This window comes from Halichoerus grypus, chromosome 9 (assembly GCF_964656455.1).
Source record: "Halichoerus grypus chromosome 9, mHalGry1.hap1.1, whole genome shotgun sequence".
NCBI classification, from domain to species: domain Eukaryota; kingdom Metazoa; phylum Chordata; class Mammalia; order Carnivora; family Phocidae; genus Halichoerus; species Halichoerus grypus.
This window is the reverse complement of record NC_135720.1, coordinates 128,949,902-128,976,489: the sequence shown is the minus strand read 5'-3', so window position 1 is coordinate 128,976,489 and position 26,588 is coordinate 128,949,902. Positions and strand designations below refer to the sequence as shown.

The 26,588-nt window shown below is 41.8% G+C and overlaps 1 protein-coding gene across 5 annotated transcripts in view; it reads right to left on the bottom strand.

The window, feature by feature from the left end:
• Positions 1–10,828, bottom strand: part of SMIM13 (small integral membrane protein 13) — a 211,127-nt gene extending 200,299 nt beyond the window's left edge. For 3 of the 5 annotated variants that reach the window (XM_078055698.1, XM_078055699.1, XM_078055697.1), the window contains exon 1: positions 10,216–10,828. Coding sequence is in view for 2 of the 5 variants with exons in the window: in XM_036106557.2 (XP_035962450.1) it covers positions 10,216–10,291 (76 nt within the window). In the remaining 3 variants the exon portion in view is untranslated. The remainder of the gene's footprint in view (positions 1–10,215) is intronic. The other 2 variants (XM_036106557.2, XM_036106556.2) reach the window with 2 other exon arrangements.
• Between the last annotated feature and the right edge of the window lie 15,760 nt (positions 10,829–26,588).

Sequence of the window (26,588 nt, the reverse complement as noted above, 5' to 3'; positions counted from 1 at the left end):
TATGCTTATTATACTCATTCTTCAAGAGTGTTTATGACCCCATCTCCAGGCCCTCTCCCTCCCTGGAGGTCAGGGGGTGTAGCTGAAACTTCCCATTCTCTAATCCCGGTTAGTCTTTTTAGTGACTAGCTTTTGCCCTCAAATCACCTAGGGGCCCCACCCTGAGCAGAAATTCAGGCATGGTCCAAAAAGGCTTGCTATGAATAAAAGAAGATGCTATCACTCAATAACTTCTACGGGTTTGGAAAACTTTTTGCCAGAAACCTGGGACAAAGACCAAATATAGTATTATTCCACTGAGATGAACTCAGTACTTGATGATTGCTCCTGGAGCCATGGGCAAAGAAAGTTTGTTTCTGTTTGAAAGAAAGGTAATTATATCATAAAGGCCATATACAAAAAGTACACAGTGAGTATCATTCTCAATGGGGAAAAACAGAACTTCTCCCCTAAGGTCAGCAACACAACAAGGATGTCCACTCTCACCACTGCTGTTCAACATAGTACTGGAAGTCCTAGCCTAAGCAATCAGACAACAAAAAGAAATAAAAGGCATCCGAATCAGCAAAGAAGTCAAAGTCACTCTTCACAGATAACATGATACTCTATGGGGAAAACCCAAATTGCTAGAACTCACACAGGAATTCAGAAAGTGGCAGGATACAAAATTAAGGAGTCGATCCCATTTACAATTGCACCCAAAACCATAAGATATCTAGGAATAAGCCTAACCGAAGAGGCAAATGATCTGTACTCAGAAAACTATAGAACACTCATGAAAGAAATTGAGGAAGACACAAAGAAATGGAAAAACATTTCATGTTCATGGATTGGAAAAACAAATATCGTTAAAATGTCTATGCTACCCAGAGCAATCTACACATTCAATGCAATCCCTATCAAAATACCCATCAACTTTTTTCAGAGCTGGAACAAATAATCCTTAAATTTGTATGGAACCAGAAAAGACCCCGAATAGCCAGAGGAATGTTGAAAAAGAAAAGCAAAGCTAGGGCGCCTGGGTGGCTCAGTCGTTAAGCGTCTGCCTTCAGCTCAGGTCATGATCCCAGGGTCCTGGGATCGAGTCCCACATCGGGCTCCTTGCTCCGCGGGAAGCCTGCTTCTCCCTCTCCCACTCCCCCTGCTTGTGTTCCCTCTCAGGCTGTGTCTCTCTCTGTCAAATAAATAAATAAATTCTTTAAAAAAAAAAAAGAAAAAAAAAAAAGAAAAGCAAAGCTGGCGGCATCACAATTCCAGACTTCAAGCTCTATTACAAAGCTGTCATCATCAAGACAGTATGGTACTGGCACAAAACAGGCACATAAATCAATGGAACAGAACAGAGAGCCCAGAAATGGACCCTCAACTCTATGGTCAACTCATCTACGACAAAGCAGGAAAGAATGTACAATGGAAAAAAGGCAGTCTCTTCAACAAATGGTGTTGGGAAAATTGGACAGCCACATGCAGAAGAATGAAACTGGACCATTTCCTTATAGCGTACACAAAAATGGACTCAAAATGGATGAAAGACCTAAATGTGAGACGGGAGTCCATCAAAATTCTAGAGGAGAACACAGGCAACACAACCTCTTCGACCTCAGCCGCAGCAGCTTCTTGCTGGACACGTCTCCAAAGTCAAGGGAAGCAAGGGCAAAATGAAGACTTCAACAAGATAAAAAGCTTTTGCACAGCAAAGGAAACAGTCAACAAAACTAAAAGGCAACCTATGGAATGGGAGAAGATATTTGCAATTGTCTTATCAGATGAAGGGCTAGTATCCAAAATCTGTGAAGAACTTATTAAGCTCAACACCCAAAGAACAAATGATCCAATCAAGAAATGGGCAGAAGACATGAACAGGCATTTCTGCAAAGAAGACATCCAAATGGCCAACAGACACATGAAAAAGTGCTCAACATCCCTCAGCATCAGGGAAATACAAATCAAAACCTCAATGAGATACCACCTCACACCAGTCAGAATGGCTAAAATTAACAAGTCAGGACACAACAGATGTTTGCGAGGATGCGGAGAAAGGGGAACCGGAATGCAAGCTGGTGCAGCCACTCTAGAAAACAGTATGGAGGTTCCTTAAAGTTGAAAACAGAGCTACCCTACGACCCAGCAATTGCATTACTGGGTATTTACCCCAAAGATACAAATGTAGTGATCCAAAGGGGCACCTGCACCCCAATGTATATAGAAACAACATCCACAATATAGCCAAACTATGGAAAGAGCCCAGATGTCCATCAACAGATAAATAGATAAAGAAGATGTAGTGTGTGTGTGTGTATACACAATGGAATACTACTCAGCCATCAAAAAAAAAAAAAAAAAGAAATTCTGCCATTTGCAACAATGTGGATAGAACTAGAGGGTATTATGCTAAGCGAAATGAGTCAATCAGAGAAAGACAATTATATGATCTCACTCCTATGTGGAATGTAAGAAACAAAACAGGATCATAGGGGAAGGGAGGGAAAAATAAAAAAAGATGAAATCAGGGAGGGAGACAAAACATAAGTGACTCTTAATCATAGAAAACAAACTGAGGGTTGCTGGAAGGGGGTGGGGGGATGGGATAACTGGGTGATGGAATATTAAGGAGGTCACATGATGTAATGAGCACTGGGTATTATAGAGAGTGATGAGTCACTGACCTCTACCTCTGAAACTAATAATACATTATATGTTAATTAATTGAATTTAAATAAAAACAAAATAAAATGGGGGCACCTGGGTGGCTCAGTCGGTTAAGCGTCTGCCTTCGGCTCAGGTCATGATCCCAGGGTCCTGGGATCGAGCCCCGCATCGGGCTCCCTGCTCCACGGGAAGCCTGCTTCTCCCTCTCCCACTCCCCCTGCTTGTGTTCCCTCTCTCTCTGTCTCTCTCTCTGTCAAATAAATAAATAAAATATTAAAAAAAATAAAAAATAAAAAATAAATAAATAAAATGATGGAAATTCATATATAAAAAAAAGGAAAGGTAATTACCAGGGAATGAATACACACACCCAACTTGATGAATTTCACATAAAATACAGTATACCTACATTAGTAGTCCTTTTCTTAGATTCTTACAAATTTGTTGTTGGAAGTAATGATTAATTTGTATCCTCTTCCAGGATTTGTGATTTAGTGGTAGAACCAGGTTTTCCTTATCTTTGTATCTCAGAACCATGCTTATAAGAGATGCTCAAATCTTTGGGGTATCAATGGGTATATGATATATGGCCCAATAACTGGGAATGAATAAGACGGTAAAATAATGCCCAGGATTTTGTGCACAAACTAAAAACAAGGAGTTGTTTTAGGTAAAGATTCTGAGCTCTATGAAACAAGAAAAAGGAGTAGAGTCATGTATGTGAAACTGGAGCTTGGAAGCGTAGGTTTTACTAAAGTTACCTTGTATGAGTGTCTTCCGTATTGGAGTATAAGGTCCTCAAGAACATGGATTATGCTTTGTTAATTTTTGGACAGCCATGAGCACTGCCACAGCACCTGAATATGAGACTTTGTTGAGCGTATTTTGAGTAATAGAAGAGTTATCCATCTTGAGACAACCTTGGTTTGTACCACACTTAAGACTCATTTGTAATTTGTAATGGGAATTGAATAATTTGTATTCAGGAATCTTTCTTCATTCTTCAAATATGAGGGCCTACTATATGTCAGGCGCTACTCTAAAATCCAAGGATAGAGCCGTGAACTAGCCAAACAAGGTCCCTGTCTTCATGGAGCTTATACTCTAACGGGGGGGGAAAAAACCACATAAAATAGCTCATTTCAGAAAGGCCTAAGTGCTCAGAAAACCAAGGGTCAGTGAGATAAAGAGTAACTGGATGAGTTACCCTAGGTGGACACAGCAGTTGATTGAAACCTGACTGAAGAAGAACTAGTCATGTGAACAGCCAGAGGAAGACTGAGGGCAAAGGCCCTGGGGAGAGTACAAGGCTGGCCTGCTGGTGGAACGATGAGAGTAGTGGGGAGGAAAATGGAGAGATGAGTGGAGATGCAGGAGGGGCTCTATCACTCAGATCCCATTGTATTTCAAGGGAAATGGGAAGCCACTGGAGGATGGGTTTTAAGCAAGAAGTGACATTTTTAAAAGAGTGGTAAATGATCTAGCAGTACAAAGGAAACAAAAATCTGGATGGCAGGAAAAAGGGATAGCAACTGGAGCCAAAATTCAATCTAGAACTATGGAAAAGATCCGGACTTGGGGCGGGAAGAAGGAAGGACTGAGGAAGGAAGAAAAAAGGATGGGATGAAAGTCTATTTACAAAACTGTCATGCAGGCAGCCAAGCTTATAACACCCAAGCAGAAAATGAGAGGATTCTCCTCTGAAAAGATGGAATGCCCAGAGAAGAGATCTCCAGATACTAACCATTGGGGTTTCTCCCAGGGAAGTGGCCAACTTGTTGCCCAGAACTGACACTGAGAATTTATTACCATCTTTTACTTCCTCACCCTTAAATATGAATACAGAACAGAGCACTGGCCATTTGTAAAAATCTTCAATCACAAAGAGTCCAAAGCAAACCATAAAAAAATACATGGAAGAAACAAAGGCAACTGCGCAGGGAGAAGAAAAACACCTTACTAAAAACTACAGCTGACCCTTATTAAACAACACAGGTTTGAACTGTGTGGGTCCATTTATAGACAGAATTTTTTAATAAATATAGTACAGTACTATAAATATATTTTCTCTTATGACTTTCTTAATAACATTTTCTTTTCCACTTTATTGCAAGAATACAGTGTATGACAATATACAAGATATGTGTTAACTATGTTCTCAATAAGGCTTCCAGTCAACAGGAGACTATTAGTAGTTAAGTTTTTAGGGAGTCAAAAGTTACCCACAGATTTTCAACTGTGCAGGGGTTGGGGTCCCAACCCCCATGTTGTTGAAGGGTCAACTGTATAACTAATATGCTTATAGAGATAACATATTACATAATGTAAAACAGATGCTGGCAAAGCAATCAGAAAACAAGAAAGTTCTGAAATTAAAAACATGAGAGAAGATAAAACCCAAAACATATGCCAGAAGGGAGAGGAGAAATGACAGAAAATAGGAGATAAACAGGTAATACCAGGAAAATCAGCCCATGAGGTCCAACATCCAACTAACAGTAGTTTTTTTTAATTGAAAGGGCCCAGGAAAACAGAAGGAAGAGAAATATACCAAGGCATACCATTAAGACATTTCAGAATAACAATAATAGAAAAAACTACCAGAAAGCATCTAGAAAGAGAAATCAAGTTACTTATAAGTACAAAGAAACAGAAGGCATTAGATTTCTTAAAATCAGGCCTAGGAAGCCAGACTACAGTGAAGTTATCATTTTTAAATTCTGGATGAAAATTACCTATCACTTGAACAAATTATCAATCAAGTATAAGGGTAGATTTTTCTAGAAACTCTGACATCAATAAAAAACATTTTGACATCAGTGAAAGACATTTTCAGGCAGGCATTAGCTCAAAAAATTATCTTTCATGCATTCTCCCTCAGAAAGCTACCAGAAAATGTGCTCCTGCAATACAAGATTATAAACTGAGCAAGATGATGACATGAGATCCAGAAACAGGGTCTACAGCAGAGAAAAGTGAACGGCAGGCTGAGCAGGAAGGAGAGCTCTGGGATTGGGTGGGAAAGTGGGGCCAGGGGATAACAACGGGCACATACAAAAAAGTAATACTAGGTAAATTAAAAAGGCAACTGTTAAAGAGAAATGAAGAACCACGTAAGAAAGTAAGTGTAGCCATGTTACACTATTTGACCAGCAGGGACTATTTACACGGTTAAAATATTAAATCCCGGGGCGCCTGGTGGTAACAGTCAGTTAAGCGGTCCAACTCACAATTTCAGCTCAGGTCATGATCTGAGGGTTATGAGATGGAGCCTCAGATGGGCTCCGCGCTGAGCATGGAACCTGCTTAAGATTCTCTCTTTCCCTCTGCCGGCCGCCCCCCCCCACCCCGCCCTGGTTAAAAAAAAAAAGTAAAATATAAATCTTGACTCTCAAATGAATCAAAAGTTGTCATTACTAATGACATGCAAGTAAAGAACTGGGGACTCCACCATGGTTAACAAATAATGTCTAAAGTTGCAAAACCAATAACTAGCTATGAATAAATTATTTACGAATATGGAAGTAAATAACTAGGGGAAACAGTGGAACCGAGGGCTGAAGGGAACTACTTTATGCCTTTAGTACTATCAACTTTTGCAACTTTCTTTTGTTAAAAACATTTGAGAAAACATGGTCTTAATACAAGAGTGGATTATAAATGATGTGGTTTTGGAATACAGGTGAGGTTCAGGGGGGTGAGGGCCGGAGCCGCCAGCCAAGAAAGAATTCTTGAGACGTCACTGGTGCAAAAAGGTGGTTTTATTAAAGTCCAGGGACAGGGCCTGAGGGCAGAAAGAGCTGCACTGGGGTAATCTATAGGGTTGGGGGAGGTAAGGAAAAAGGTTTTCAAAGAACTTTCATATGCTAAAGAGGACCTACAGGATACCAAAGGCCTTGCCACTGTCAGGTTAAGCTTGTTTTCCCCTCTAGCAAGGTATTAACATTAAGATCATTGGGAGCTTCCTGAAAGAATGTCACACTTATCCCACCCAGGAGTGGGGGGAGCGGGGAGGTTGCAGGGTGTCAGCTTATGCTTTATCTTCAGCTAGCCTTCTGCTCCTTCATCATAAAGAAAAGAGGGGGTCAGCACTGGATATTGTATGTAATTACTAAATCACCAAATCCTAAACCTGAAGCTAATATTACACTGCATCTTTACTAACTGGAATTTAAATAAAAACTTGGAAGAAAAAAATAAATAAATAAAATGTTATTTAATTGGGAAAAAAAGAAAGAAAAGAGGGGGTCAAAAGATACTAGTTAAGAAACCAATGCAAGCCAAAGATGAGGACGGTGGTGGTGATCACAGACGTAGAGAATGTATTTCAGATTTCTTAAAAGACATAAAACTGAAGTCACTTCCAGATAGAGCTGGTATTTGTAAGGGAAGTGGGATGGGACGAAAGGAAAGGACAAAACCAAAGATGACACCCACATCACATCCTTGGCTGCTGGTAACATCTGAGACAGGAAGGGGGCAGGGGGGAAAACAGGTGACAGATATCAAGAGTTCTATTTTAGGTATATTAAGTTTGAGATGCTTTTTAGATCTCCAAGTGGGGCTATCAAGAAAAAATGGTTGATTCATGAGCCTGGAGTGCAGGAGAAAAGTTGAGAGCTAGAGATGTCAATTTGAGTCATTAGTTACAGTTAATATTTAAATCTCTATGGCTGGATAAGATACCATGCAGAGAGAACAGAAGGAAAGGGAATAGAAATATACATTTGTACTATAATATGTCATAGAAATACAGAAAATAACTGTATCTCATGGAGTAAGGACAAGTACTAGTCCATAAAATTTTTATTTCAGAGACAGAAAGAGGACAGATAGATGTATAAATAAACTGATGTATGTAATTTATATACTTTGAATGTACTGGGAATAATGTAAAATGTATTTCCTATCAAAGACTGTGATCCAAAAACATTTAATAGGAAACTCTAGTGGGGGGTGCCTGGGTGGCTCAGTCGGTTAAGGGTCTGACTCTTGGTTTTGGCTCAGGTCATCATCTCAGGGTCATGGGATCCAGCCCCATGTTGGGCTCCATGCTCAGTGGAGTCTGCTTCTCTCCCTCTCCATCTGCCCCTCCCCTCACACTTTCTCCCTCTCTCCCTTTGTCTCAAATAAGTAAATAAAATTTTTTGAAATAAATAAATTCTAAGGGATGAGAAGCCAGGAAAAGATAAACAATTAGGCACTTTGGTAGGAAGGACACTGAAAATACAGTGTACAAAAGCTAAGAGAAATACTTCATAAAAGGAATGCTTACCTGTATAGAATGAGTATGAGAGGTTAAATACAATTAAGACTAAGTGACCATGGACTTGGTAATATGGAGGCCATTTGTTACTGACCTTGACAAGGGCCACTTCAGTGAATGGTTAAAGTGGAAAACACTGTAGCATGGATGAGAGGCAAGAAAGTACACACAACCAATACACACAAGAGAAAGAAAATCTCCCGAGGAACCTGAAATTTCAAAGTCGGCATTCACTGTGTTAAAGAGCCAGTCAGTTCTACAATAAAGTAGGTGATGAGTTTCTCAGGGCAGACTCATGTCACAGGTTTCTAATCTCCAATTTGACTGTATTTGGATAGGTCCTTTCAGAGTTAATTAAGGTTGTAAGAATTCATAAGGGTGAGGCCCTAATCCAATATGACTGGCACTCTTTTTAGAAAACATTAGGGCACAGGCACACATAGAGGAAGACCAGATGAGGACCCAGGGAGAGGACAGCCATCTTCAAGCCCAGGAGAGGGACCTCAGAAGAAATCAACCTTGCTGACACCTTGCTCTTAGACTTCTAGCCTCCAGAACTGTGGAGACATACATTTCTGTTGTTTAATGTCTGTGGTATTTTGTTACAGCATCCTTGCAAACTAATACAATGCCCGAGATTCTCCAGTCTCAAGTCTAGCTGGATCCTTCCCTTCTCTCCCCAAGCCCCAGGCCCACCCTACTCAAAACATGAAACTACTCCATCATTAGCTCTCCCAACAAAACAGTGCTTGAATTACTTTCTTCATAAAGCTATTAGTTCTGGACCATTCCAATCAAAATAAGATGTTCTTTTACTTACCATACCTCACCTCTCATGCCAAAATATTTTCTGAAACCAAAGGCAAGACATTTTTAGAAAAACGAGTAAAATCAAAGTTAACTAGCTATTGGGAGATGAGAGAACAAGTAAGATGTAAGTAGCAATGGGGAATTTTGATGCCCCAAAGGCAAGTTTGGCAAATATTCTATGCAAGGTTTTGTAGGGTCTACATGCCACACACATCCCCACCTCCAAGCAGCTCGCATCTTGGGATTAGAAAGAAAGCATATGCTTTCCTCTTTCCTCGCACGCAAACAAATCACACAGATCTGGTTTTCCTTACTTCCAGAATCTAATGTATCTACAATTGGCCCCAAATCCTGCCATCACAAGCAGGAAATGGAGAAAGGCTTTTCAATTGTTTTGTTACCAGAAAAGAAAGGCTGTTAACTCTGGTTCCTTCCTATGGCAAGAAAATTAAAAATATACATACAAGTATGTAAATACAAATACATACAATAAAATACAAATGTAAACACAAATACAAATATATACGTTTGCAAAAGTGCACACCATCTTCTCCAAACACAGCTGATACTGAGCAGTTAGTACATTAACCATGAAATGAATAAGACCTATAGCATTTATTTTTATTTCTGACAAATTACTGCATCGACCTGAACCATCCTTCAATAGATTGGAATTATGAAAAATGAAACTCACTGACACCTGGTTCTCAATACCTCCCAAATTTTCACAATCGCTCAGCCACTTTGCTAAGGGACCTGTGGTTATCAGTTACTGTATATAAAGAGATCAAGAAGATCTCAAATTGGGCTACTATTACCCTGAGAAGGAAGTTTTACATCCTCCCATCCCGAGAAAGAAAAAACATCACAGCAAACAAAATAGCACCATTATTACAAAACTGAAAGTTAGGTTACCTGACCCTGGAAGTTTAATATAGCCGGTGTTTTTTAAGTTCTGCCTAGCCTCAACATTTCTGTCTGGAATTCAGTTTAAGCCTGAACTCGAAGTAAACAATTTCCTGAGTGCTTCATACCCAACTCTGTCCCTACTCCTGATTAAATGAAGGTAGGGAAACCTCTCGTTATCATTAGCGTCAGAACCTCTGAAAAAGGAAAAGGGTAACCAATCACTTCACCTTCGAATACAGGCCAAGGTTAAAATCTGGGCAGAGAGTGGTTAAGAATGGCAATCAAGAGCAGACGGTGCGCGTGAAGCAGTATCTGGTTTACCCCCGAGTCAGGATGCCCAGCCCTGGATCCTGCTCCTTCCCTCTCCAGGATGCCGGCGGGCCTCTCCTGGGGCAGGGGCACGTCTCCCCTGACTCAGTCCTTAGAGCTAGGTGGACAGCAGATGATTTTAAGACACTTGTCCATCCACGCCATTTAAAAAAAAAACACACACACACACAGACAAAACAAGTGAGCACCCCGAGTCGCGCCGGCGTGTGCACTCCCGTGTGGAACTGCCCCGCGGCGGACGCCCCACTCACCGCACACCATCAGCAGCAGCACGATCAGCAGCGTGGCCACGAACACCAGCAGGGTCAGCCCGACGTTGTGCCACATCTTGGGGGGAGGACGGCGGTCGGCGCCTGGCTGCGGAGCGGCGGGCGCGGGCGGGCCGGTGGCGCGTGCTGGGCTTCAGCGGCGGGCGCCGGGGGCGGCGGAGCGCCGAGGCGACAAGAGCGGCGGGCGCCCCTCGGCAGCGCCCCCCGGGGGCGGAGCGGGGCGGTGCGGGGGCGTGCACCGCGGCCCGCCCGGCGGACCCTTCTTCGCTCCCCGGCCCGCGGAGCGCGCGGCAAGGCGCGACGCAGGGCGCTCCTACCCCCTCATCGCTCCGGGGAGCCGGGGACGCGGCGCCCTGAGACCCCGGCGACAGCCGGATGTGCTTCCATGGCGGACGCCGCGCGCCCGTGGACAGGAGAGAGGGCGAGCACAGGGACGCGCGGCGGCCACACGGCCCTCGTCGCCGTCCGCCCGGGGGGATGGGGGTGGGATGTCCGGGGGGGGGGGTCCCTCGGCCCGCAGGGACAGCGGCTAACGTCTCCCGGCAGCGACCACAGCAGCTTCTCGACCCCAGTCCCCTCCCCCAGCAGAAACTCAGCACCGAGCACGCCCACCGCTCTCCGCCTCCGCGGCGCGGGTCCGGCTGGGAGATGGAGTGCAGAGCCCAGTGAAGGCCTTTGAAGGCTGCCCTGCAGGGACTACAATTCCCACAATGCACCGCCAACTTGGTCGCTTTGCTTCGCCCTCCCTCTGCTTTTGGTGTTTCTGGAGCCACAACCTCTGTCTACCGACCGCGGGTTGGTGTTCTCTGAACCCGCGTAGTTGGCTGCCTGTGCTGCATTGTGCGAAAGCGCCAGAGTGATGGCAACCATTATCCCACACATGAAATCGTTTTGTTCCACGATCGACGAAGCACGAAGAGGGAAGAAAGGGAAGGCAGCTGCCTGGAAAACTGGTTGCATGTGAACCTAGCCCTATTGCTGGGGGTACACGTTAGGTACTTGGGATTTTGAGGAAATGCTCACGTCCGTGCCAAACAGGCGAGCCAGAGGCACGAAATCTCCCTTTTCCTCCTGTAACAGATGTTGGTCTGTGTTTTCGTGAGTAATGTATTTAAGAAATGGTCCGCGAAGGACTTAAGTACATCTGCTTAGCCCTTAATTCACCCGACTTGTAAATTTAATTCAGGGACTTCTTGAAACCAAGCGACACATGACCCAAAGCTGAAGATTTTGCCGCACTGGCTTGAACAAATCACTGTGAAACAAGACAGTTTTAATAATCTCAAGTACTCTATCTCTACTTGCAATCAAAACTCTTCAATTCTGCCAGATTCGATTCATTCGTTAAAGATGTGCCCCCAGAAGAAAGGATAAATGTGTATGTAGCCCACTTTTAGAAGGTACCATAAATAGCCTTCCCCTTCTCCTGTGACTCTGTTGCGCCCTGCAATACCTTTCTCTTCTTCTACAAATTCCTTTCCTCTGTTCTCTGTCTCCAAAAACAAGCCAACAAAATCTGAGCAGAAATCTCTTGATTTAACAAATATATCTTGGCCATAGCCCAGCTGCCCCACCGTCAATTTTATTCCCTAAGCACAGTATTATGAGCAAATACTGCATATGAAAATACATTAAGGGATAATGACTTTGCAGAAGATTTAATACAGGGCTCCTATTAAGAGAATGAATCCAGTGCAATTATGATTTGTTGATCAAAAAAAATCTATCAAAAATCAAAAAAATTATTTTGCATAAATAAAACACATTTTATTACAGCCCAATTGAATAGTTGAAAATAACACAAGAACTGGACGAATTTATTTTAAAGCTTTTTATCTTCCCTTCCATTCCCATGTATTGAATATATAATAGATGGCAGACACTATTCTAAAAGCTGGGGATACAGCAGTGAATGAGACAAAGGTGTTTATGCTCAAGGTGCTTATATCGGAAGATACGATAAGCATAAATAGGGAAATCTCCAACCGCTAATTCCTATAATGAAAACAAGCAGGAGAGCATGATAAAGATAGGGGTGTTATTTTAGATTGGGGGGGGATCAGAGAAGGCCTATCTGACTAAGTGACATTTAATCTGAGACCTGAAGGATACAGCCATGGAAATACCTAGAGAAAGAGTGTCCCAGGGAACAGGAGCAGCTAGAACAAAAGGCACAAGGAGCAAACAAATAGCCATTCCGCTATGCCTTGGTAGTATTTCTCAACATTTCGAATCACTAGGGAGATTTAAAAATTACAAATGGCCAGACGAAATGACTCAGAATCTCTAGAAGTAATCCCAAGCACAGTACTTTTTAAAAGCTCCCAAATGATTCTAATGTGCACCCATGGTTAACCACTGCTAAAGCAGTGGTTCTCGTTGAATGGTCTCTGGACCAGCAGCATTAGGATCACCTGGGAACTTGTTGGAAATGCAAGTTCTCAGGACCTACCCCAGACCTACTGAATCCAAAACTCTGGGGTAATCTCGGAAAAAAAGAAAAGAAAAGGTATATTGGATTCGGGTAGTAATCAATGGAGTAGTGACAAGTGGAAAGATTTAGGATATGTTCTGGAAGGAGAATCATATCAGGATTAGCTGATAGACTAGATGTGAAAACAGGTGAGGAAAAGAAATCAAAAATGACTCCCAGGTTTGTAGCCTGAGCTTCTAGGTGAATGGCTGTGCCCTATCTTGAAACGGGGAAGATGATGCAACCATCTCCCTAGAATGCTTTATGAACTTCTCTCTTTACAAACGATCTTTAGCAGTCCAGGTGAAGGATGTAGTGACTGTGGTGAAGTCCCACAACCAAGAACCAAAGTCTTTTAGCTCTCAAAAGTCCAAGGGCTTTTCCACTGAACCATGCTGCCTTATGTCTCATCATTTGCTATATTAGCACAGATCATGTTTCCAAGGATAAATTCTGTAAGGATATTCAAGGATAAGGTTTTGAAGTTACTCTTGAGCTATGGTAATTTCTGGAGTCTACTTACTGTTCTCATCCCTGTATAAAATGCTCTACCCCCCTCCTTTCTGACCTCAAGCCTACTTATCTTTCAATGTCTGTCTAATTTCCTCCTCAGTAAGACCTCCTGATTTCTTCTTCACTGGTCTGTCCAGCTCCTCTAAGCCAGTGGTTCTCAGTCTTACCTGTACATGGGAAGCTTTAAAAGCAGATTCTCAGGTTTCATGCCAGGCATATGAAAGGAGGGCAGGGGGATATAGAGGGTCTGTAACTGTTTAATACCCTCTAGGTTTTGATGAACAGTCAGCATTGAGAAGCACTAGTGCAAACTATATTTATAAATTAATTAGGCACCTATCTTATAATACTCCTTGAATTGTTTTATGTTGTTATTTAGTATTTCATGCATATATATATATTTTTAAAGATTTTATTTATTTATTTGAGAGAGAGAGAGAGAGCACATGAGAGGGGGGAGGGTCAGAGGGAGAAGCAGACTCCCTGCTGAGCAGGGAGCCCAATGCAGGACTTGATCCCAGGACTCCAGGGTCATGACCTGAGCCGAAGGCAGTCGCTTAACCAGCTGAGCCACCCAGGTGCCCCTATTATTTAATATTTCATATGTATATTTCATATATATATTTCATATACATACACACACACACACATACATATTCTGATTCTTAGAGGAGAACACTTACTCCTCCCCTGCTCTTTCGTTCCATAAGGGAGGAAACTCAATTGGTAATAATATGTCTAGTCTCTCTGTGCTCCTTTATTCCCTGTGTCCTTGGTCTGGGGAGGAGTGACTTACCTAATTAGTGCATTTAGGAAAAATAAAGTGGGTTTGCTGAGCTTGTCTCCTCCCACATTCCTCTTGGGTGTGAGCTGCCTTAAGCCTCTTGTCTGTGTAGGCTTTCAGCGTAGGGAGGTCCCCCCTAGTTCAGCATTGCCTCAACTTAGGGTTTAATTAGTAGGCCTGACTGGCTCTCACATTATTATATGTTCTCTGACCTAGTCTTTATTATTAATAAAGATGACATTTGGCCTCCATATGTCTTATTCTTTTCTTTAATTTCTCAATTTGGCAACATGATTCATGGTTCCCTTTTAGCAATCCCAGACTGCTTTTAAGATAATTAAGGGAAGAGTCATGCATTCAGCATTTATGTAGTAACACATAGTAGGTGCTAGTCAGATATTGAGTGGTCCAAATACTTTATCTCTAAAGCCTGGCAATAGGCCTGGATTTTACTCATTTGATCTCTAAGTGTTGTGGGAAGAATTATGCTAAATGTGGGATGGATACAAAGTAACTAAGATAAGATGCCTGCCCTCAAGGAAAACCCAGTCCTAAGGTAAGTGTTTAGCAAATACTACTTTGTACTAGGCACTGTGCTAGCCAGGACCAATACAAAATAGATCAAATATGCTCCCTTACATAAAAGAACTCAAACTGGCTCAGCCTTTTTCAACACTGACCCTTCTGAGCTTCAAAAAATCAACTGAATCATGATCAGTACCTTAAAAAATAGAATAAAATAGAATAGAACAGAAGATACCACTGTGTTTTACAAGTACTAAGGGCAAGCACTACTCATGAAACTTGTTTTAGTTATCTATGTATATGGGTGTGTGTGTGTGAATTGAATTACAATGCAAAATATATTCTTACTGTAGGTCATAGTTTTTAAAAAGCTGAAGACCTAGCATCTAGCAGAAGAAGGCAGACATGTATGTAAGTGACTATATTGAGTATTATTGTAGCTGTAACAGAAATTTTACAGATGAGATCAAGGCTCAGGGAATCTAAAAATTTGGGAGGAGGTAATGGGTAGAGCTGACATTCAAACCGAGGTCAGTCTGATTTAAAAGAAAATTTTGTTTCCATTGGACCACAAGATTGAGGATGACACTGGGCAAGTTCTTAGGAAAAGGGGAAGATACGGGAAAAGACATGAGCAAAGTCTTGAAGTCGTTAAAATGCATTTTGTGAGTATATATGGGGGAGGGTCAGGGTCCTTAAGATTCCATGGAAAATATACAATTCCTTTCAGTTCTAATGAACTTGGAGTGGAGGTATAATATGGTAGTTGAGAACTCCTGTTCTATAATTAAACTCTGGATATGAAACCTGACTTGGTTGAATTAGTTCCACTCTCTAAAAGTTCAAACCACTACCACATTTGTAAACATTTATAAAATAGGCATAATAACAGTCCCTTCTTTGGAGGGTTGTTTTGAGAAGTTAGTGAGATACTATAAAGAGCTTGCTTAGCATAGTACCCTGCACTTAGGAGGTCTTCAATAAATGTTAGCTATTAATTTTAATAACCTAATGTATTCTAATATAATGGAAGGAACTGGATTATAGAATTGGTTTCATTCAATTCATTTTTACTTAATTTGGAAAACAGTCTGTTAGAGTTTCACCAGAGAAGCAGAACCACCATGTGCGGTATGGAATAAGGGAATTACTCTAAGAATTAAAGGCAGTTGAGTGAGGTGAGTAGTGGACCGTCTATGCAGGCAGTTGCCCCCGTGTCTAGTGTTGATCCTACAATCACTATACTGACAGATGAGAAGCAAAGTTGGATGGGAAAGAGGGCAAAGGGCAAACTAGGACCAATGAGCACAACTGTTACCCAGAAAGACTAACTAGAACTCACATCTGCCTCTCCCTGCCTCCATCCTCAATGCCACAGTTATGGTAAAGAGAAGCTGGTGCCCCTCATTATGGAGCCAGACACACTCTCAGTCCCGGAGTTGGAGAGGAGAGAAGAGGAGATTTGCCAGGAGCTGGAGTGTCTTAGTGTCCAGGGGCTGCCAGGACAAAGTAGCACAAACTGGGTGGCTTAAACCCTCAGAAATGTATTCTCTCACAGTTCTGGAGGCTGGAAGTCTGAAACCAAGGCGCTGGCAGGGCCACACTCCCTCTGAAGGCTCTAGGGGAGAATCCTCCCTCGCTTCTGGGGGGTGGCTGGCCATCCTGGGCTTTCCCCAGCCTTGTACCTGCATCACTGCAGTCTCTGCCCGTCTTTAACAAGGCTTTCTTCCTATGTTTCTCTCTCTCCCGTGTGTCTTCAGATGGCTTTCTTATAAGGACACTAGTCATTGGATGTATGGCCTGATCTAGAAGAGCCTCATCTTAATATAACTGATTACATTTGCAAAGACCCTATTTCCAAATAAGGTCCCATTCTGAGATTCCAGGTGGACTTGAATTTGAGGGGGGGGAGGGGACAACACCATTCAGCTCAGCAGTCGAGAAACTCCGGTTGGATGTTTCTCCATGACAATAGGAGGGTTAGCGGCAGGTCAGAGCCAATGTGCCTGGCACCTCCGGCCAGCCATTAAAACATTTCTTAAAAATTGGCAGCTGTTTCATTTCTACCTCCCAAATAGCATCCAAAATGTCTCTGTTGGCCAACACTGACCCAGAACCACACCAGAAAGGAAATTCTGGGAAATCCCAGCTTAGCTAAATTGACATAGTACAGAGTCACAACTCAGTAAGTCATTGGGGACTTTCTTTTTTTTTTTTTTTTTTGGGAACAGGGAAATACCGGAAATGTTTTAAAAAAATTGATCTGGGGGCGCCTGGGTGGTTCAGTCGGTTAAGCATCTGACTCTTGGTTTCACCTCAGGTCATGATCTCTGGTCAGCTCCATGCTCAATAAGGAGTAGATTTGAAGATTCTCTCCCTCTGCCCCTCCCCCACTTGCTCTCTTGCTCGCTCTCTCTCTCAAATAAATAAATAAATCTTTTAAAAAACATGGATCTGGCAGCAGAGGGGAGGAGAGATTGGGGGGAAGGGGATTGAAGATGTTAAGAGATCATTGGCATAATCTAGGAGTCTCTAAACTCTCTTTGATTGTGCTTTTGGTAATTATAGATGAGATAAATAGGGCCAACCCTCTGGCAGAATACAACTTAAAAATCTGTATTGAGAAAAACTCTAAATGTCAAAAGAACTAATAAGATAATGAAGAATAACTGGTCCAAGATCGGAGAAGAGACAGACTTGGAAATCCAGAATCAAGCGCTAGCATGTAGGGGCTCCTTTACCCAGAGGTGCATCCAGAGGTCCTGAAGAGAATGCTGAATAGCTCTAGCCACCACCCTGGGTGGGCAAAGCTGGAGTCCTGGGCTCAGGGCCCTGGAAGACTATCAGGCCCATGGGGCTGAGACACCAGAGAGTCACACTATAGGAGTAAGGGGAAAACCAAAAATAAACAGGCAGCCTGGATCAGCTTTGCCTGATCTGGGCTGACCCAGAAAAGTTCAAATCCTGAAATGGGATTAAGGAAATCCCCAAGGCCTGGCAGAAACAAATTAAGAAACTCAACATTCTTGGACTCAAATTATTTTTACAAATAACTTTTCAAACACAACTTCCAGCACATACTCAAGCTTTTTTCCTCCTTTTATTGCTTGCCATTCTTAGTTTAAAAAAAAAAAAAAATTAGCTCCCCTTTAACACATGTGTATTTGCTTCCAAAGATGAGAGAGACAAAACAAAATATTTAAGTTTTTAACATTTTATGTCTAATGGTTAGAAAACATTTTAATATCACAGTTTCATTTACTAGGGCCGATGTAACATAGTACCACAAACTGGGTAGTTTAAAATGACAGAACAGTAGTCTCTCACAGTTCTGGAGGTCAGAAGTGCCAAATCAACACGTTGGTTGAGCCAGGCCCCCTCAGAAGCCTCCAGAGGAGAATCCTTCCTTGCCTCTTCCAGCCCCGACATGCATTAGCTTCAGGCAGCATAAATCTAATCTCTGCCAACTCTTCACAGGGCTGTTTTCCCTCTTGCCTTTGTCTTCTCTGGTAGGGACTCGTCATTAATTTAACTGAAGTTTATCTTCAACAACCCTATTTCCAAATAAAATCATTGTGAGGTACTGGAGGTGAGGATTTCAAATTATCTCTTTGTGGGACACAATTCAACCCATTAATAATCACCAAATAGTCCTCACTGCTATAAAAAATCTTTTGAAAATGGTTAATGCTTTGAGATGCAGCAGCTCTATGATCTAAATTCACTTTATCTTACAATTAATTTTAATGTTTGTCATAATTGTAAAAGATGACTCCAAAAGATCCGGATATCCAAATGAAAGCAGAGCATCTCTGCCTGACTTTCTGAATTGTGATACATGTTTATCAATCCCATCCACGTAGTATACAGGGATTTTCATAAATATTCATTTAGCAATTTCCATCTTTCCTATGTTCGTTGTTCTTGAACATTCATTGGAAGATGTTGCATTTTTATCATTTTTACAAATAAGTTAAAAATCCATGAGGACTCTTTGTTTGGAAAGTTTTGGACAAGTGAAAAAATTCTGGTTTCAAGTTTGTGTGTGACACAACTGTGTAGTTTTGGACAATTAAGTCATATAACGGTGGACATGTTTTCAAAATATCCTCTCCATAGCGTGCATTTCTTTTAAAAGTAATTACTTTCTCCTTTATTAAGATATCCTCTTTATCCTGAGGTAACAGATTAAATGTGGTTATTTTCCCAAACTGTCAGCTACGTACTATGCCATAGAGAGCCACTCTATCATTTCATTGCAGAAAAGACCAGCAAACTTTGTATAGTTGGCTTCTGGGATGGACACTGATCTACCATCCATATTCACCCACCTCCCAGTGTCACCCAGTGGTTCCAGCTATAGGGGTTGCTGATCTACCATTCACTTCAGGGATTGCCTCTCCCACACCTTCCTGGGGTGGCCACATCCATGGACTGATCCACACAGGAACACAAAGATATGTTCATCTGAGCACAACTCAAGACAACTTGGAAGGGCCATTCTGGCTCCAGAGCTCCCATGAGGTCAGCCCCAGGGTCACTGGCCTGCAATGCAGCTCGACTTCTCCCTCTGATGTCTCCTGCCTCCTTCTTTTTCTGCCTTCTACTCTGGTTGAAACCAAGGGCACGGCCTTCATAATCATCCTACAGGCTGTGTCTCAGGATTTCCTTCCCAGGATCCCAACCTGGACACCATCATTTAAGAGAAAAAAGAATGCGTAATACTTTGCAAAGAAAAAAACCAGAAAACTCCTGTGTGGTACAAAATATTTGCTGGCCATTCTGGTGATGACATATTATTTTTAAAGTCTTACTTTTACAAAATTAAGCCCTAGAAAACCACTCCTAGCAAGGAAACAGCAATTCCACTGAGAGTGGAACCTCTAAAATGCCCTCAGGATACTGGCTGTTATCTATTTGATGCGTGACCATATAGCATAAGGACAAGTGAGGGCCTCAGTGTCAATCCTTATAGTAAATATTAGGAAAGCTTACCTCTTTTTTTTAAAAAAAAGATATTTATTTATTTGAGTGACAGAGAGAGAGAGAGTGAGGCGAGGAGGGGCAGAGGGAAAAGGAGAAAGAAACTCAAGCAGACTCCATGCTCAGTGTGGAGCCTGATGTGGGGCTCAATCTTACAACCATGAGATCATGACCTGAACCGAAACCAAGAGTCGGACACCCCACCAACCACGCCACCCAGGTGCCCCGCTTACTCTCTTATTAAAATAAAAATGTACACCTTCTTGTATTTTCTTGTTATGTTCTTAATGTATTATATTTCACATTCTACTCATCTGGGCAAAAAGCCACAAGAACTGAACATAGGGTTCAGCAAAGGAAGGGCAGAAGGGGCCCACAACGAGGAGACAGGATCCATGAGTTGTCTGTACTGCCGAGGACACGGAAAGAGCCACTGGTAACTTCCAGATAGTTAGCCCAAGTGACTGAATGGAAGTCAGCACCCTGAACAGAAATCTTTGACTTGGGGAACCAGGTAACATTTGCCACGCTGGCTTTCAATCATGGTGGTGGGACCTCTGGATAAAGACGTTCAGCAGGAAGATCTCCAGGGGCATCTGGAGGTTGTTCATGAGAGCAGTCAGGCCTTGTTGGAAATGTGAAAGCTTAAGGAGGAATGAAAGTCTGAGAAGAGAAGATGACAAGATCAAAGTAGTGTTTTGAAAAGATTATGCCTCAAAAAGGGGCAGGGGAAGAAATCTTGGGAAAAAAAGAAAAAGAGAGAGAGAGAGAGGGAGATTAGGTCTAGCAGTGGAGTTAAGGATATGTTGGAAAGACCTTAGGTCTTATAGGGCTTCCAAGCATGATACCCCCAAATAGGCCACTTTGGCATATTGATATTTTGATTTAAAGGCACATGAAAAACAGCATGTACAGGGGAGGCATTCTGATCTTCCTTTTTCCTTGTGAAGCAGAAGAGAAAATTCCCATGGGAGAGGTGCCCTCCCTGTACCAGGAGGAAGGAAGCCATTCCTACCACCAGAGAGGAGAGTTGAGGTCAAGAGAAATCTGAACAAACAAACCTGCTTCAACGAACCCTGATCTTCTAGATACTTCTCCACCATCAACTGCCCTGGCCCCAAACCCTTTGTCTTGTCACATTTTCACAACTGACTGCTCTTTGTCCACACTGTAAGCTTGGACCCTAACTGCTCCTTGGGGTCTTCATTTTTCTTACAAAAGCTCCCATGTACATCACTAAACAAAATTTGTATGCTTTCCTCCTGTTAATCTGTCTTATGTCAGTTTAATCCTTAGGCCTATCTGGAGACCCTAAGAGAGCAGAGGAGAAATTTCACCTCACTTACAAGCCTCAAGGCGACCTCAAGGAGGCTGCAGAAGTACAGCTCTGGGCTAATGTAGTCCAAGGCCAGGGCATGGGGAGGGCATGGGGAGGGAAAGGAGAAGATGGGTTCAAGAGATATCACTAAGAAGGGCAAACTGTATGAGTAAAAGGAGTGAGGAACTGGGGAGAGGAAAAGAGTTCAAATTTTCCCTCTAGACATGACTTGGAAAAATATCTTCATTTCAAATACACTGTCCCCTACTCTCATCCTAACCTCCTGGAAATCCACATAAGCATGGTTGAATTTTTAGAAGTGGGTGAAGTTATAGTTAGGCGCTGAACACACACCAGTTTCTCTATGGCAACTAACACAACTAACAATAGTAATAGATTTTTATCTATGCAGATAGCCGCAACTTGTCACAAGCAAGAAGGTGCATATGGCTGATACTCATTTCTTCCTTGGTCTAATCATTCTCATGACAAATACAATATTTGGCTTTATAGATTATCAGATTAAAAGATTATATTGCCCCTGATTAGGTTAATGTGTTAGTTGTTTTCTTTTTTTAAGGAAAGCCTAAACAATTTAGAACTTTAAAAGATAGCTATACTATTATTTTCACGATATAATAGATTGAACATTTATAATGGATATTGTCTCAGTCTGTTTGGGCTGCTATAGCAAAAATTCCACAGACTGAGTGACTTAAATGACAAATATTTAGTTCTTACAGTTCTGGAGGCTCAGAAGTCCAAGACCCAGATACCAGCAGATTCAGTGTCTGGTGAGGGACAATTTTCTGGTTTATAGAAGTCCATCTTTTGGGGCGCCTGGGTGGCTCAGTCATTAAGCATCTGCCTTTGGCTCAGGTCATGGTCCCAGGGTCTTGGGATCGAGCCCTGCACCGGCTCCCTGCTCTGCAGGAAGCCTGCTTCTCCCTCTCCCACGCCCCCTGCTTGTGTTCCTGCTCTCCGTATCTCTCTCTCTCTGTCCAATAAATAAATAAATAAAATATTAAAAAAAATAAAGTCTGTCTTTTCATTGAGTCCTCATATGGCAAAAAAAGAAAGAGAGCTCTCTGGGGTCCTTTTTACAAGGGCACTGATCCCATTGGTGAAGGCAACACCCTCATGACCTGATCACCTTCAAAAAGCCCTGTCTCCAAATACCATCATTTTGGGGGTCAGGATTTCAACATATGAATTTGGGGGCGGACATAAACATTTAGTCCACAACATACCATGCTTCTTTCCTTTGGCAGCTCAGCCTATCTTATTTCTAAAGTACCACAGCCATTTCTACCGACCAGAAAAATGGGCACTGACAGAGCGAGGCATTAATAAAAAAGAAACAAATTCCTAAATTATGTTTTCCTTGGTGATACATTGACTGGAGTTTGCATCCTTCAATTTGAACAAAAAAGCCCCGATTCTTGTGTTTCCAGAGAAATGTGACATTTTACCAGATCTCTCTTTTCTACTACACAAATTTTCACTTCTAGTAGAATCCTTTTTCCCCCAGGATAGATTTAGGATGTTAATCAGTTGAATAACTAAGTTATTGCAGGTCTATTTGAATCAGGACTGGGGAGAATTGCCTTGGGTGATTACTGAAGACACGCTTATTGGACTTATTATGGCTCAAGTCACTATTTTCAAGCCACTGTTTAGAAAGTACTTGTCAAGGAGAACCTGGGTGGCTCATTCGGTTAAACATCTGCCTTTGGCTCAGGTCATGATCTCAGGGTCCTGGGATCGAGCCCCATGTTGGACTCCCTGCTCAGTGGGGAGTCTGCTTGAGATTCTCCCTCTCTCTCTGCCCCTCCCCCGCTCATGCTCTCTCTCTCTTTCAAATAAATAAGTAAAATCTTTAAAAAAAAAAGTACCTGTGAACGCAGTACTTTTCTACCTTATTATGAAAATGTGAAATTAGGTTCAAACTTTTTACATTATAACTTAAGTCTAACAGTAGCTGATAACATTACTACTGTACTTGTCTACGATGTTAACGCATTTAATCTTCACCCATATTGTTTTAGGTAGAAACTATTATTAATCCCATTTTATAGATGAGGAAGCTGAGGCAGGAGAGGTTAAATGCCTAGAGCAAAATTACCTAGCTGATAAATGAGAGAGTCAAGATGCAGACCAGACCGTCAGCTCCAAGTCTATGCTCCTAACCACTCTACTATCCTGCCTGTGTGAGTGAGGGGTGCCTGGTTACAGGGGGAAAAACACTCTGGCTTGCCTCCATAAAGTTCTAAGAATCAGACATCAAAAAATCCTGAAAAACATCACAGGTCTTGTCTGCCATCCAGCCTACCTGGAATCCCACTTCCAATATTCCATCACACACACTAAGAAAGAAAAACACATGAGTTAGGAACCTAAAGGCAACATGGTCTTAGGACCTTTCGTTGGTGAAGAGTCATCAAAAACACAAAGACAGAAAGAAAGCTGAGTGTCCTCGAGTTCAAACTTCAAGTCGCCACCCATTCATGAGTTGTGAGAAGCATTTTTTGAATGGATTGCAATAAAATAAACATATCAGAGTATGTTTCGTAAAGATATTATTTTATTTATGAAACTTTAATTTTTATACAGAATCACAACTTAAAACACATATTTCTTACTGTGGATTGCAAACAAAAAACTTTGATATCTACTGATCTAGTCTATATTCCCTTTCCTGAGACTAGGAGCAAATCTTCACTTAACAATGGCTGTTCATCTGATCTTAAGAGCACTCTTAAAAATTCAGGCCTAGCACTTACCACTTAGTTTGGCAGTTTTTATTGCCTTAAGAATAGCTCTAGATTTATAGATTTATAGATTTTAAGACTGTCGTTTTAACAGTTGAATCTTCTGCCTTGCAATGTTTTGTTTTGTTTTTACCTAAAACTATATAGATTAAGCTGTAAGTGATTTATAGTTGAGTACTTTCAAATAGTAGAGTTTTGGGGTTTTTTTAAAGATTTTATTTATTTTTTGACAGAGAGAGACACAGTGAGAGAGGGAACACAAGCAAGGGGAGTGGGAGAGGGAAAAGCAGGCTTCCCGCGGAGCAAGGAGCCTGATGCAGGGCTCCATCCCAGGACCCTGGAATCATGACCTGAGCCGAAGGCAGATGCTTAATGACTGAGCCACCCAGGCGCCCCTCAAATAGTAGAGTTTTTACAACAAAATAATTGCCAAAGAACTGGAAAGGACTATCAGAAATCATCCAGTTCCTTGCTATTCAAAGTGTGGTCCATAGACCATCAGAACTGGCATCAACAATCTCAGGTCCAACCGCAGACCTACTTAATCAGAATCTGCAAGATCCCCGGCTGATCTCATCCTTAGCATCCCTACAAATCAGGACTTTTAGGTATTAGCAGGAAGAATATTCATCAATTTAGATTTAATAGAGCTTTCCCCCAAATCAGAAAATGGGAAGAGAGAATAGTAGGCACAAGTTATATCTTGCCACATATTTATGATTTTACAAGATACATCTTGCCATATATACATACATATGTGTATGTATATATGTGTATATATATGTGATTTTAGCTTTATAGACAGGCACGATTATTTATGTCCTCATTTTCTGGGCACCTCACTTACTACTTACTTACCATCTCACCTTCTTGCCCACATGCTCTAATTCACCTCCCTATTCATTCCCACCTCCTCTTCCTTTCTCTACTTTCTACCCCTCTCAACCTAAGCAAAACATTAATTTTGCCCTTTTTGCTCTTAGGATTGCCTGTCTAAATGTGTTTATGTGCGTAGCTATATCCCTATGAGTGTGTATCTATAGTAGATTTAATAAAATTTATTAGGGGGTCTAATGAAATGTATAATGAAGTTTCACTTTAAAACGCATTTATCGAGTTTAGCCCAATGATCCAATAAATATGGGGAAGAAGTACAAAGATGAAGAGGATATCGTTCCTATCATATTTTTTACAGTCTCATGGAGAAAGAAGTGTGAAATGTGTTGTGTAGAAATGCAGATCCTATGTTATGGAAGTAGACGCGGAATTCATTTTGAGGGACTCAGAGAAAAGTTCCCCCAAAGAGGTGGTTTTGCACTGGTCTTTTAAGAATGATTGGCATTTCAGGGCACCTGGCTGGCTCAATCAGTAGAGCAGGTGGCTCTTGATCTCCGGGTCATGAGTTTGAACCCCAAGTTGGGTGTAGAGATTACTTAAATAAACAAACTTTTAAAAATGATTGGCATTTCTATAGGTGGAGAAAGGAGAGGGGAGAAGAAGAATGTGCATTTCAAATGAGCGTGGTGGGTGTTCTCAAGGAACAATAAGCAATCATAGAACCTATGAAAAGGCGAGATTGGAAAAATAGACAGTGCCTAGTTATGGAGAACTCTAATGCATTGCTCAGCCACTAGGTTCAATTCTAGAGTCTAAGGGAAACCATTCTTGTTATACCCAATGTTATTCCTTCTCCAAAACTCAAGAGGAATAATTTCGTTTTGAGACAGAGTCGATGGTGCCCTGCCGGTAGCTTCTACCCTACTCACCCCCAACCTCCATTCACCAGCCCCCAGCATTCTTAAGTCCAAGAGCAAAACTCCCTCCCTTGACCCACAAGCCCTTGGTCTGACCCTGCTGCCCGTCCCTCCCCTCGCCCCCTTGATCTCTTTACTGGAACCTTACTATCTTTCACTCCTGCAACCAGCCAGGCTCCCTCTCTCAACATGGAGTATTACACCTGCTGCTTTCCGTTCCTGGAATGCTCCCCCACCTCCTGCCCACCCTGCTCTTCAGCTGGCTGGCATCTGCCCATCGACTTCTGTTCATTTCAGCCCAATCACTGCTCTGTGACTTAGCAGGTGTAAGTTGGGTCCTCCTGCTGCATACGAACAGGAAACTGTACCCTTTGAAATCACATGTTACAGTCTGTAATTAAACACTATCTGTCTCTTCATTTGGTGAAAAGTCAGCTCTGCAATAAGATTGTAAACTCTCAGAGGACAGATTTAACACCCGTTTAGCTGACAATGGAACTCTTGCCCTTAGCACTGTGCCTGTCACATAGTCTGTTGAATGAATAATTGAGAGTGACATAATTTGTAGAGGGATTTGGCAAATAACTCAGAAGACATTATGGAGAGATTGGAAGCTCTTAAGCCCTATGTGAGCATGGGAGGCAGGGGTGTTGCCACGGAGAGAGATATGGTATTACAAATGTCTAATTTTCACCAGGTATATTTTTACATTGTGAATGTGTAAATTATATACACATTAATGGCTGCATGTCTATCTGCATTTCCTTTGCTCCATGATCTGCAGAAGACACATACCATTGGTAGGTGAATAGCTTATCAGAAGGGCATTTGTTTAAAGGACAAACTTCTTTTAGTACAGAGTGTAAATAATATATTCTCCAGAGCCTCTATTTGAAAAGCCCAAGTCAAAAAAGATCACCGAGGCAGGAATCACCCATACTGATCAAAGGTGCACATAATTTCTTCAGTAGAGGGTGCTAAAATATAACTTTGGCACAGTGAAACTTGCTTAGCAAAAGTTTGTTTAGTTGAGTAATAGATTTGCCTATTCTGTTCTAACTGTCACGTACAGCAAATATATCTGAAAAGGGCTAGTCTTGTAGAATATGGGCATAGGAGGTCTTAAGAACCAAAATTTAAAAGTTTTTTCAATATTAAATACAAGGTTAATTTCCTCTGTGTTGTCTTGTCACTTCATAAAATGTTTAATGCTCCAGGGGAAAAAAAAAAACGT